Consider the following 14,584-nt stretch of genomic DNA (forward strand, 5'->3'; position numbering starts at 1 on the left):
ATGAATTGTTCATTAGTTAGAAAACATTAGAAATTGTTTTCCAAATTACTCAGAGTAGAATTTAATATCTTAAATATTTCTTGGCCCCATTCTTCATATGTTTTTGAAGATTTAATTGGGTTCCTTCCATATTACTTTAAAAGAAATTTGTAATTGACAAAAGTTTTCTTTGGTTAGTACATTTAGTCAGTTAGTAAAATGCCATTTAAATGCTTGACCTTTCTTTTTAGGGTCAAAACCAATTGGAGAAGCACCAGGTTCTGGAGATTCTACAGATGGTACACCTAGAACTCCCAATACAGTCTTTGATTTCCCAGCTCCACCATTAGACCAATTGCAGGAGGAGGAAGGTGAAATAGAAAGGTAATTACTTGACACCTAGTCAGAGGTAATTTAAGGCTTTACTTGGGAAAAGTTTGATCTTTTAATAGCTATAAATATACAAATACAACCACTTTGAAAATTTTTCTCCAAATTGAACTAATACTAAAACTCTGAGAAAAAATACAGTTCAAACTATTTTAATATTTAGAAAAATTCCTTATCTCATTAGTGATTTAGCCTATACCTTAACTGAATGTATAAGATATATTTCTTTTCTTCCATCACTATTTAAAAAAATTTTTATTATAAATTTGGCCAACATCATGACATATTGAACATTTCAGTATACAAAAAAACAGAGAATGAGAATTTCATATAAAATTGTGAACTTCTTATGTAGGTTAAAAAAAAAAGTCTACATTAAATTTAACATGAGTGTAACAAAATAGTCCTGCTTGTCTACTTCCTTCTGAACTTCTTTAGATTTTTTCTTTTTTTTAGTTTTGCATTGATTTCCTTCCTTCCTTCCTTCCTTCCTTCTTTCCTTCCTTCCTTCCTTCCTTCCTTCCTTCCTTCCTTCCTCCCTCCATTCCTCCATTCCTCCCTCCCTCCCTTCCTTCCTTCCTTAACATTTCTACATTTCTTCTCTCCAGGAGAAGCCCTTTTTTTTTCTTCCTTGAATATTTTTTTTCCTTCATGGTTACATGATTTATGTTGTTTCCCTCCTCTCCACCCCTTTTTCCAGGGACAGTTGTCAAGCAGTTATACATGTATTATCACTCAAATCCTGTTTCCATATTATTCATTTTTGTAATAATCTTTTAAAACCAAAACCTCAAATCATATACCCAAATAAATAAATGATAAGTCATATGTTTTCTTCTGCATTTCTATTCTAACAGTTCTTTCTCTAGCTGTGGATAGCAGTCTTTCTCATGAGTCTCCTAGTACTGTCCTGGATCAATGCATTGCCATTAGTAGCAAAGTCTTACGTTTGATCATTCCATAAGATTTCAGTTACTGTGTATAATGTTTTCCTGGTTCTGCTTATTTCACTTCAAATCAGTTCATATAGGTCTTTACAGTTCTTTCTGAAATCATCCAGTTCATCATTCCTTATAGCACAATAGTATTCCATCACCATCCTATGTCCAATTTTTTCAGCCATTCCCTAATCAAAGGATATCCCCTCAGTTTTCAATTTTTTGCCACCACAAAAAGTGCAGCTATAGATATTTTTGTACAAAACATCCTTTCCCATTTTTTTTTATCTCATTGGGGTACTAACCTAATAGTGGTATTGCTGGATCAAAGGGCATGTATCCTTTTTTTTTTTTTTTAAACTCTTTACCTTCTGCCTTGGAACCAATATTGTATTGATTCCAAGGCAGAAGAGTGGTAAGGGCTAGGCAATGGGGGTTAAGTGACTTACCCAGGGTCACACAGCTAGGAAGTGTCTGAAGCCAGATTCAAACCTAGAACCTCCTACCTCTATGCTACTTAATCTGGTTGAGCTACCCAGTAGCCCCCCATGCATTCTTTTACAGCTCTTTGGGCATAATTCTAAATTGCCTTCTAGATTGGTTGGATCAATTCACAATTCTGCCAGCAGTGCATTAGTGTCCCAATTTTGCTACATCCTCTCCAACATTTATTATTTTCCTTTATTGTCATATTGGCCAGTCTCCTAGGTAAAAGGTGGTACTCCAGAGTTGTTTTGATTTGCATTTCTCTAATCCAGAGGGTTTTAGAACATTTTATATGATTATTGATAGTTTTGATTTCTTCATCTGAAAAAAAAATTCATATCCCTTGACAATTTGTCAATTGGGAAATAACTTAGTTTCTTATAGATTTGACTTAGTTCTTTATATATTTGAGAAATTAGACTTTTATCAGAGAAATTTGTTATAAAAATTTTTCCCAGTTTGTGAAGAAGCCCTTTCTTGTAACACATAAATGTATTTAAGCAAAATAATGCCATACGTTCACCATGTCTGAAAATATGTAACTCATTCTACACCTTTAGTCCATTACTTCACTGCTAAAAGGGTGGGAAAGTAATATTGAACTGAAGTCATAATTTAACATTGTATTGATCAGAAACGTTGTCAGATGTTTAAAGGTTATTTCCTTTAAATTGTAGGCATTGTATAAATTGGTTCTACTCATTTCATTTGGTAGTAATCCACTATTTTTCCTCCCCCCCCAACACTGTTTTTTAGGTTACCTGAACATGGAACACCAAAATCTTTTCGAAAGTGAGTGATTTTAAATAGCTTTCAGCAAAGACATGTATAAAGATAGATCTCTTTTATTATCACTAATTGCTGCTGTTTTGTAAATCTGTTTTGTTTCATAAGTTCACTTATTAGATTTTAAATAAGTTTTGCTTTTCTCTTTTCTAGGCTTGATAGTATAGCTTTTGGGGAAAGTCAGAGTGAAGATGAACAGTTTGAAAATGACTTAGAAACAGATCCACCAAATTGGCAGCAGCTTGTTAGCAGAGAGGTGCTACTAGGGCTAAAACCTTGTGAGATCAAACGGCAGGAAGTGATCAATGGTAAGTTCAAACACTTTTCTCCTTAGCCTTTTGTCTAGTTTTTTAGGAATAAGGCAAACTATTCATTTTTAGAGGCTCTGTATCACTCTCCTCTAGCTTCATAAAATAAGATTAGAAGAGATGAATCCTAACAGTTTTGCCTATCTAAACATTTAGTAATCTTCAGTTACTACTCATCTAAAATCAAAAGATACTTGGCCGGGGGCAGCTGGGTAGCTCAGTGGATTGAGAGCCAGGCCTAGAGATGGGAGGTCCTAGGTTCAAATCTGACCTCAGACACTTCCCAGCTGTGGGACCCTGGGCAAGTCACTTGACCCCCATTGCCTACAAAAAAAAAAAAAAAAGATACTTGGCCTTTAGAATACTGTCTTTTGACATTGTAGGTCTTAGAACGGGAAGTGACTTTAAGAGATCATCTTGCCTAGTTCTTTGCTTTGGGTAAAGAATCATCTCCATTTTTATAAATGAAGTAGCTGAGATCTTGGGAGGGACTTACTAATGATCATGTTGCTAATGTGGAAGTGTCTACTAAAAGTCTCCTATATCATACAGTATTTCTTCTCCTAGACTAGTTATTTGTAGCAAGCATACTAATTGGAATAACCTGACATAACTGGAATAAGCCAGACTTTGTACTTCACGTGAAAAAGCTCCTATTAATAACAACATTAATAGCAAGAACTAAAATTCACATAGTGCATACTGTGTGCCAGATAATGTACCAAGTGCTTTATAGTTATTACCTCATTTTATCTTTATGACAAACTGGGGGGTAGGTGCTATTATTATGATCACTTTATAGATCTGGAAACTGGCAAATAGAAGTTAAGTAACTTGTCCAGGGTCATGCAGCTAGTTTCTAAAGTTAAATTTGAACGCAGGTCTTCGTAACTTTAGAATGGTATTCTATCCACTGTATCACCTAGCTGCCCATTTATTACATTATAGAATGTGCAGATAAAAATATCTGAGCAAAAAATATTATTGCTTCTGAATAGGACCCAGTTAAAGCCATAACCCACATCCATTGTCACAATAGCCATACTCCAGTTTTATTATGATGAAGTTGAAGTGACTGGAGAATGCTTAAAGACTTCAGTGCTAGCAAATAACCTCTGGCAGATCCTACTAATCTGGAAACTTTGAATATAGACCTGGTAATAGAGTATTTCTGTTGTCTAAAGATTAGCCTACATAAGTCTAGAGAAACTTCTTACCATAAAAGTGACCATTAGGTAACGACTTCTTCTGTCATGTCAAAGCAATTAATGAAGACCATCTACTTAAGCATGGAAGGATGCTAACATGATAAAATCACAGGTTTTTTTTTGTATTATGATCCTTTAGCCATATTAATCATATGACTTAAATTTGCTGGCAAAACTTAAAAATTTTTGTTGATAAAATTTGACAAACTTCATATTATCCTAAAATTTTAATTATGGCAAGTTTCAGGGATAGTTTTAGTTTTAAAATTTCAAGAGTTTAAAGTGGTACTCTACAAATGATGAATGCTTTCTCATTGTCAGTATGAGAGGCTGAGTAGTGAATTAAAGACCTGACTTCAGAGCCAGGAAAACTGGGGCTCCATCCTGCCTCTCCTCAGATAGTATGTGTGACTCTGGCAAATTACCTTCATGCATGGGGCAGTTCTCTGAGATTATGAGCTGCAGAGAAGGTGCCAACCTCTCTTCATAGAGTTAGCTTCCTCAATTCAGAGTTCCTCAGGACAGTGAAATCACAGATCCAATTTCTCTCCCCAGTTGACATTAGTCAAGTATTATATTTTTTGTTGTTCAGTCATTCCAGTCATGTTCAATTCTTCATGACTCCATTTGGGCATTTATTGGGACAGGTACTGCAGTGATTTGCCCATTTTCTTTTCCAGTTCATTTTATAAATGAGAAACTGAGGCAAAAAAGATTAAGTGACTTGCCAAGGGTCACATAGCTAGGAAGTGTCTGAGGCTGGATTTGAACTTAGGAAGATGAGTCTTTCTCACTCCAGGCCTAGAGCTCTATCCACTGTACCACCTACCTGCCCTTACCTTATATTTACCTTATCTGATAATTATATAATGTAACATGTTTCTTACTTATGCATAATTCCAATTTATTCTTAAAATAATTCAGGGTAGGCAGGAAAGGTATTATAATTTCCATCTTTATATTACAGATTATAATGTTATTGTTGATTTTTAAAAAATTTTACCAAGTTTTTTTATACTATTTAATTTGATACTTATCAGGAAACTGAATCTCAGGAAAGTGAGGGCACTTGTCTAATGTCACATGACTAATAAATGGCAGATCCTGGTTCAAGAACTCTGTGCATCCAAGCTTGTTGATGAAAAGACTGAGGTTAAGAGGTCAAATGGCTTCCCTCTAGTCCTCTAGATCATGGGGGGCAGAGGAAGTACTCAATTCAGGTCTTCTGACTCTTGGCCTGTAACATCAAATAGATGTTTACTTGAGTCTTTGTGTATAAACAGCTGAAACACTTTCATGAAGTTAAGCTGTTGAGTCCAGAGTTAGTAATGTACCCTCTCTAAACTGAATTATATATTCTGTAACTTTGTCCTTCCTGAGCTTTATCTTCTTGTAGTTAGAGACCTTGTTTGGCTTGATAGGTCCTTTTCTTAACTAAAATCACCTCTTCTATTCAGAGTTGTTCTATACTGAGCGAGCTCATGTCCGCACACTGAAGGTTTTGGATCAGGTGTTCTACCAGCGAGTGTCCCGAGAGGGGATTCTGCCATCGTCAGAACTGAGAAGAATCTTCTCCAACCTGGAAGAGATTCTTCAGCTTCACAGTAAGAGAGATTTAGCACTGGATTTCATCATTGGAAACACAGGGCAAAGGATGTGGAACATAGGGAGGTGGTACCTGGGAAAAAAACAAACAAAAAAAACAAGAGCAAATTTATAAAGAGAAACCTTTTGATTTGAACAGTGCCCTTTTGGCAAAATTCCTATCTGTTAACATGACAGTTTCTAGGAATATTTTACTATGGATATACCTAATACCTATATTCCAAAAGGTGCTTTTTAATACCTATGTTCATTAATTTATCCAAGGTGAAATTAATGCTAATATTTTTTCCAAAATTCTGTCTTCAGCCTCTTTTCTCCTATGCTATATCTTTTAGTGATCCATCTTAGTCTAAGGACTTCAACTAATAACTTCTCTGCAAATGATCCCCAAATTTATATTTCAAGCCTTGATCTTTCTCTTGAGCCTTATATCCCAACCTGTAAACAGGGAGTTTCTACCTATATATCCCACTTAGACTATAAACCAATATAGATAAAACTAAGTTTTTGTCCCCTAACATTTGTTTCTTTCATCTTTGTCAGTGGTACCACTTTAGTGGTTTTGGTATCTTTGGCATTTCACCCTTCTCACCCAGCCAATCAGTTGTCAAGTCTCAGTTTACTTTCTTCTCCCTTTGTCTACTCTAGTACAGACCTTTATTACTAATCACTCTTGTCCTTCTGGATTTATCATCTTTGAAATATCATATTTCATTCTGCTGTTTCTATTGCCATCATGTTACTTGTTTTTATTTGCAAACCTGATCATGTCAATCTTCTGCTCAAAATGCTGATTCATAATCTCCTTGTTACCCATACATAAAGTTAAATTTTATCTATGAAGTTAAAACTTCTTAGCCTGGCCCTCCAAAACAAGGCACTACTTCTCTACTATTTCCTTTTTTATATACTACATTTTAGCCAAAATGATTTACTCACCATTTTGCTTACCCATACCATGCTGTGCTGTCCCATTTCTTTTCCTTTATTCATGCTGTTGCCTCTACATGAAATAATGCTATTTTTCTACCTACTTATCTCCCAATCAATGAAATCCTAATCATTCTTTAAGCCCAGTTCCAGTGTTCTGTTTCACAAAGACTTCTGTAATCTCTTCTCCTCAACTCTATAATTGCCATTTCTCACTTCAGACCTCATATAGCACTTGATTTCTTCCTCCCTTATTCATTTCCACATAGATCATAATTTTTTGTTGTAGTTAATTAACATATCTCTCCCCCATGCAAACACACTATCGTATGCTTTATGAGGGAAGATATCTTTCTTATTTAATTCATCCCTCCCAAAGTGTACCTGGGCAGATTCTAGACCATTAATAAATATTTGTTGAAGTTTGAGCTTATGATTAAATTGAGAATTATTTTTGTTTCCTCTTGCTTTTTTTAAAGTTGGGTTGAATGAACAAATGAAGGCTGTTCGAAAGAGGAATGAGACTTCAGTAATTGATGAAATTGGAGAAGATTTATTGATCTGGGTAAAGATTTTTTTCTTTGAATATTCTTAGAACCAATTGTTTGTTAGCAGAATGAAAGTTAAGCAAATATAACCTTTCTTAAAATCTTCAAACTGCCACATTTAATGAACCTGAACTCTGTTGGTTGTATCACAATTAACTACCCAAACCAAATGCTATTTTTCATTTCCTTTAAAGAAATGTTATTTCTTTATATGTTATATATCTTCTAAAGAGTATACTGTAAAATGGAACAGGTTGGCTAAAATTTCTGTATCAGTTGCATGTCTCATATTTGCACTGACTCAATAATTGAAAATTGAAGATAATTCTACCCTATTTAAAATACAGGGGAGGAATTAGCAATATCAGTCAACTAGCTATTTATTAAACATCTCCTGTTTTCAAAGCTGTATACTATGTGGCAAGGATAAAGTGACGATGGGTAGAGATAGAGATGGAGGAAGTAGGCATTTATATTGCACCTATTATGTGCTGGGCCCTGTGCTAAATGGCTTACAAATATTTCATTTGATTCTCACAGTAATCTCATGAGGTAGGTGTTCCTCATGGAACATTTTTATCCACATTTTTACAGTAAGGAAATGGGCACACAGTGTTTAAATGACTTTCTCAGGGTTATACAGCTAAATTTGAACTCAAGTTTTTCAGACTGTCTACAGTACCACCAGCTGCTTCAGTGAGACAAAAACATAAGGGAAGGCAATACTGGGAAGTGAGGAGATGAGGATCAGGAAAGGCTTCATGCAGAAAGTAGCAGTTGAGTGGAATCTAAAAGGAAACCATTTAGGAAAGGGGAGGATTTAAGAGAAAGATAATGTGATCAGGGGAGAGACTGCAGAAGAATTTGTCTGTCTGGGAGTCATCTTCATCGAGATAAAAGTTAATCCTTGTGATCTGATGAGGTTACCAAGAGAAGACCAGAACAGAACTTTGGGGAAGATACAAATTAGGGGATCTGGTTAGGATGATAAGCCAGTGAAGAACACCTGGAATAGTAAGTTTACAAGGAGGATTAGTTTCCAAAGATGTTAACACCTAGGGAAATTAAAACTTGGTCACTTTACATTCATAATCCATTTTCTTCCTTAGACCAACAATGTACTTTGTGACCATTCCTAGTGAAGAACTAGCTTTTTTGTGCATTTTAGTTATGTTATTGACAGGAAGGGAACTGTCAAGCAAGATGTTAGGTCAGTTAAATCACTCTGGACTTGGGTCTCCTTACCTTTAACATGACAAAATTTAGATGGAGACAATCCTTGAAGTCCTTTTCAATCCTTAATAATCTATGAATTTCTATTAATGTTTCTTGGTAAATTGACTTTCTAAAGCCAATATCTTAGAAGATGAAAAAAGACATGAGCATTTTAGTTGAATAGAAAAGTTATTATTTTTAATGGATGAAAGTTTCCCTCCTTCCCCCATCTAAATAATTGGTTAAACTACATCTATTGTCACTTGAAAATAGTTTCACTGAAAAGGGGCTTTTATTATCCATCATCTTGCCTTGTGCTGTGTCGCCTGATTATCCCTCTCCCTGTTTTCCTTACATTCTTGGCACAGTTCAGTGGAGCCGGAGAGGAAAAGTTGAAACATGCAGCTGCCACCTTCTGTAGTAACCAGCCTTTTGCCCTGGAAACGATCAAGACTCGCCAAAAAAAGGACTCTCGATTCCAAACTTTTGTGCAGGTGAATTGAGTTGCTGAGTCATCACTAGAATTAGTGCCAGTTCTGGCTCTTAACAAAGACGGGATAAACTAGGGGGTATAATTAAGATTAAATTACTGACTAGAATTGTGTACAACATTGACCTTATGTCAAGATTCTTTCTAGCCCTTGATTATCTCCATTGAATCATTTTTGGAGAGTAGATGGTTAACATTGAAGTGGTCAGTAATACTTTGTTAAAAAGAATGTTTACTATCAGGATCCCTAGATGTTTAGCAGTGATATTAATGTATGATCAGAGAGAGTTTGCATCTATAAGGACGTGAGGGTGAAAGTAGTAGAATGAAAGTCTGACTCAAGAAAACACAATTTTAGGCATAGAGAATGATGTAGATACTATTCCCATTTCAATAAAAAAAATACCATATTAGTTCACTAATTTGTTTTAAGGAATGCCAAATCTAGTAAAATGTAGTTTGATATTGAAAAATGGCATATGGTTTCTTGATTTTGAAGATAAAAGGGATATTATCCCTAGAAGGCAGTGACATCAGTTTATTACATGTAACATCAGGTGTCTAAAATAGGAAGAAACCTTTTGGTTTAGTGATTTTTGATTAAAGACCCAATGGGTTTGAGAAATATTTGTGATAAAATCTTGGGATTTTTTTGTTTTGTAACTAGTTACTGGAAATATGGAATTATAGATATTTATATTATGAAAAGGCAAATGGTACATGTTCAAGTAATTACAGCTTTAATGTAAATGACAAATGCATTTTAATTTTATAATGTTTAATTTTAGGATGCTGAGAGTAATCCACTATGCCGTCGACTGCAACTAAAGGATATTATTCCTACTCAAATGCAGAGGCTTACTAAATATCCCCTTCTGCTGGATAATATTGCTAAGTATACAGGTATAGTATTACCAGTTAAATGGAGAAAATCATAAAATAACTACTTCCTGCTAGATAATTTCACACAGCAACTCCTTATCTGCTTTCCCTCCCCAAACGTTACTCTTCTTCACACCTCCTCTTCTAATCATTTGACCTCTCAGTTCTCACAGACTGTCTCCCCTGAACTAGCCACTTTCTCTTCTTTTCTCTCTGCTTTCCCTTACCAAGCCCTACTTTTCATCCATACCATGACATAATCCTTTGACCTCTAAATTCTCTCCATCTAAATGCAAATCCAGCAATGTCACCCAAACCCACCCCAGGCCCAATTCAGTGAAGTTCAGTGATTACCTATCAACCTTTAGGATCAATGACAAAATGCTCGTTTGGTTTTCAAAGCCTTTCATAACCTAGCCCCCCTCTTGTATTATTTTGATTCTAAAGCACTCAGCAATTTTGCAGGAATTTGGGAGTGTTATGAGTTTGAAACCTCTGTTCTCCAGGAAACCTTTCTTAGCCCCTTTTTAATTCTAGTACCTTCTTCTCTCTTAATTATTTCCCATTTATCATGAGTCTATCTTGTTTGTACTTACTTGTTTGTTGTCTCCACCATTAGATTGTAAGCTCCTTGAGGGCAGGGACTGTCTTTTGCCTCTTTTTGTATGTCCAGCTCTTAGCAAGTGCCTGGCATGTGGTAAGCACCTAATAAATATTTATTGACTGATTGACCAAATTATATAGCAAGATCATCAATCAAGGTATATTATTTAGTCTACTTTGTGACCTCCTTAAAATGGCATGTGCTAGAATTGTGTAGTACATACTATATCACAATAATTTAGTCTTTGTATATTAGGTTGGGAGGGTTGTAAGAGGTCGTAGGAGACAGCTGGATTAGATCATCATTTCCCAAACTATATATTAGATTGGTGATATGTTTGAATTGTCTATTGAAGACCCTTCCAGATAGCTCAAGAGCAGGGGTTGGAGCCTAGTTGTGGAGAGAAATAGGAGTAGGAAGAGGAAGACAGTGAAAGTTGCTGAAAAGAAGTTAAGATTTTTTTTTAAGCCTTTAAAGTCTATTTTTAAGAAGTAACAGTCTTTTGTTAGTAAATGTTTTATGAATTGGTGGAAATTTGCCAAGCCCTAGTAATTGGGAAACATTGGACTAAATGTTCTTTTTAAAAGTCCTTCTAGGTTCAATTGCTTATGTATGGTTCTTTGATTCTATTTAGCCTTTACATAGATGCATAAAGTACTTACTGTAATACTGACTTTCCTTTGTCGAAAATTGAAACAAAGTCTTGTTTTCTTCTGTTCTCCATTAGGCTCACGTGCTTATGGCTTTTTAAAGAATTTAATGCAACTAGACTTTAGTTCATCTAATATTATACCCCTAAATTTGAATATATACATCAGGAAATTGAAAATTATAGTTCTTCCAAGAAAAAAATAACTTGTTCCTCACTGTATAAATAAGATTTTGTCTTACTAAAAATGCTATTAAATTTTATGGTTTATTGTATTTGTGCAGTGTGACCAAATTATAGTTGTCTGGGGAGTTATAACTTTGATAATTTTTATTTTAGCATCCCTTAAATTCTTAGCAATAGTAAAACATTCACATATCCTTCATTGAATTTGTTTTAATGATGTGGATTTTGTAAACCACTTTTTTCTCTGTTTAAATCTGATTCCAACTCCAGTAAAATAGTTTTTTTGGAGTTATTTGGATTCAGAGCACTCTTCAAACAATAGTACTTCAAAGTTAATATGTCTCCTTGTTTGTGGAGCCCTATACTGTGGCTCTTTATTATTTACAATAGTGATGTTAGCAAAAGTTTTTTGTTGTACTGTTTTAATAGTTTTACTCCTTAGCAAAATGTTTTCAGACCTATTTAGTGACTTGACATTGACACTATCGTGACATTTTTAAACTTATAAATAAATTATATTTAAACTAAATAGAAAAAAGTAATTAAGGTTTTGGAGCATTGATTATGGTTTAGAATTAACTTCCATTTTCCATCTTCTCATCTAATTTCTATTATTTTGCTTTCTTCTATGTTGCCCAATTTCAGAACGGCCAAAGGAAAGAGAGAAGGTGAAGAAAGCAGCAGATCACTGTCGTCAAATCCTAAATTATGTGAATCAAGCTGTCAAGGAGGCAGAGAATAAGCAGGTAAAGAGCAAAAAAATGCCTAGCTCTAGGCAGAAGGGAGAGTAAAAAGTGGAAGAGGTAAAAGGGAAATAGATACTTTTGGAATACTACTTGTTTTCATTATTGGAAAATAAGAGGAAAGAATTTTGTTTATTTAGCTGGTCATCATGCTCTGGTACAGTAACAGGTCATGATGCCATTTGAGCATCACTTTACTAAAGCAATAATCCTTACTCCTTGTTATCTCATTTCCAGCGCTTAGAAGATTATCAGCGTCGCCTTGATACATCTAACTTGAAGCTGTCGGAGTATCCAAATGTTGAAGAGCTCAGGGTGAGAGAAGTCTAATGATCTTTGTAATTTTTGTAGAGTTCAGTTTAACAGGAGATTGATAGGTAGGTAACCAAGTTTTCTTGGAATTTACCATCAAATAAAGAAGATATGACATATTGCCCATGTTTATATTGTTGACGTTCCTTTAAACCTCAGTACCATATTGTGAAGATAGCTAATTTAGAGGAGTATTTATATAATATTCTCTACTCTTTTTACCCCAAGGTAGAAGAAGCTTCCACAAGGCTCAGGAATGGAAATTATAATTGATTTTTAAAAAATTGTTTTTTGGTTGGTACAGAAGTGCTATTTAGTGGGTGGACTTCCCAAATTGTTAGGTTGAGCAAGATATCTTAGTAACCAGTCCTTAAGTTTCTCCTAAAACACAAAAAAGCTCAACTTACATAAATGTGACAATAAAAGATAGCAAAACTTAGACTAAATATTACTTCTAGTAGACAAAATTCTTTCTTCCTGAGCACTTTTGAGTATCCCATAAGATATAATTTCATTAAGTACTGCCCTTACTATGTAGCTAGTTTAGAGAGATCTCTTGAATAGATATTTAAAATAGACTTCATTATGTGGCATAATTCTTCTCAGATAAGCATTTTAATGTCTTTATCCTCTTTTTGTTCTAAGACTCTTTTCTTTCATGGCTAAGTGAATATCAGTACAAAAAGTATTTTTATACTAATATTTGGCAATATTTTTGTAGCCTCATGCTCAGCTACTCTCTTTAACTCAGTATGAGCAATGATCCTTATATGGACTCAGGTATATATATATATATGTATATATATATGTATATATTTATATTCAGGATCTGGTGACTGGCTAATATTGAGAGTCAAGATGAGGAAGTAGTTAGCTCATGGTAGTAATAAGATTGAGAATACAGGTCTTGCAGTTGCTTTAAGTAATGCCTGCTCTATAGAAATAGTTTGATTTCAAATAATGAATATACTTGGTACAATGATGATGATGAAGGTACAAGTTTTGGCAGAATATTACCTCATTCTGGGTTTCAGGAAATCCCTCGTTTTGCTTTTTGCATTTTGACAGAATTTGGATTTAACAAAGAGGAAGATGATTCATGAAGGACCATTGGTTTGGAAAGTGAATAGAGATAAGACTATTGGTAGGTGGGATATCTTTTGTCAATTATTTTTTGCCTTTTTTTTTTCAGTTGGGGAAAAGGGAATGTGGGAATAGGATTGAGAGGAAAGGGAAATTCCCTTGAGGGGAAAGGCTTGTTCAAGATTTCAAGTAATGTCAAATTGTAGTAGCTACTTTGAACAGCTTATAAATGTGTATTGGAATCTGGTTTTTACGGGGAGGGTTTGCTTGTTTGTTTTGGGTTAGATCTGAAATGTTATTTACTGTGTGCCAGGCACTATGAACTAAGCATGTAGCTAATAGCTAACATTTATAGACCATTTACTATGAATATCATTCAAGGATATAGCAGTGGGCTTTGCCATGATTCAATTCCATTTCTATCCCATTAGTACTATTTTAAAAAGCATTTGTAAGCATTTCATTTATAAGCAAGGGAAGTGTGACATAGTGTTAAAGTTCTGGACATGGAGTTAGGAAGACCTAAATTTGAATCCTGCCTCTAACCCTTAATGACTGACTAAGGGCAAGTCATTTAAACTTTCTCCATCTATCAAGTAGGGATAATAAAACCCATACCACTGACTTCTTAGGAATTGTTTTGAGGCTTACATAGAATCGTTAAATTGTGAGTTTCCTTAGAGCAAGAACTGTCTTTTGCCTCTTTTTGTATTCCCAGCACTTAGCACAAGGCCTAGCATGTAATAGGCATTTAATAAACATTTGCTGAGTGAGATAGATACTTTGTATCTTAAAGTGCTATATGGATTTTGGCTATTTATAAAGAAGCACATTGATTATTTGATCTCATACATCATCATACTGCTTTTTTCCCCATGAATTTGGTTATAATTGTGTGGTGCCTTCTCTTTTGTAGATCTGTACACATTGCTGCTGGAAGACATTCTTGTATTGTTACAAAAACAAGATGATAGACTGGTGTTGAGGTGTCATAGTAAAATTCTAGCCTCTACAGCAGATAGCAAACACACCTTCAGCCCTGTCATCAAATTGAATACTGTGTTGGTTCGACAAGTTGCAACAGGCAAGTACTTCCATTGGGTAAACTCATAGTTTATTATAAAGTTACTTTAGAAATACCACGTTGTCTGGTTGGAACAAAGGACTTCAAACGCTATCATTAGGTAAACCTAGAGAAATTTCATGATCTTTGTTTCTCATTTGTAAAATGAAGCAATAGTA

The 14,584-nt window shown here is 34.7% G+C and overlaps 1 protein-coding gene across 1 annotated transcript in view; it reads left to right on the forward strand.

Moving 5' to 3' along the window:
- ARHGEF12 (Rho guanine nucleotide exchange factor 12) overlaps positions 1-14,584 on the forward strand; it is a 70,557-nt gene that overhangs the window by 41,831 nt on the left and 14,142 nt on the right. The window contains exons 18-28 of the mRNA XM_044669644.1: positions 231-363; positions 2,550-2,585; positions 2,733-2,887; positions 5,553-5,699; positions 7,110-7,195; positions 8,762-8,887; positions 9,672-9,786; positions 11,850-11,950; positions 12,185-12,262; positions 13,328-13,403; positions 14,259-14,426. Of these exons, the coding sequence (XP_044525579.1) occupies positions 231-363; positions 2,550-2,585; positions 2,733-2,887; positions 5,553-5,699; positions 7,110-7,195; positions 8,762-8,887; positions 9,672-9,786; positions 11,850-11,950; positions 12,185-12,262; positions 13,328-13,403; positions 14,259-14,426 (1,221 nt within the window). The remainder of the gene's footprint in view (positions 1-230; positions 364-2,549; positions 2,586-2,732; positions 2,888-5,552; positions 5,700-7,109; positions 7,196-8,761; positions 8,888-9,671; positions 9,787-11,849; positions 11,951-12,184; positions 12,263-13,327; positions 13,404-14,258; positions 14,427-14,584) is intronic.

Source organism: Gracilinanus agilis, chromosome 3 (assembly GCF_016433145.1).
Source record: "Gracilinanus agilis isolate LMUSP501 chromosome 3, AgileGrace, whole genome shotgun sequence".
In the NCBI taxonomy this organism is placed as follows: domain Eukaryota; kingdom Metazoa; phylum Chordata; class Mammalia; order Didelphimorphia; family Didelphidae; genus Gracilinanus; species Gracilinanus agilis.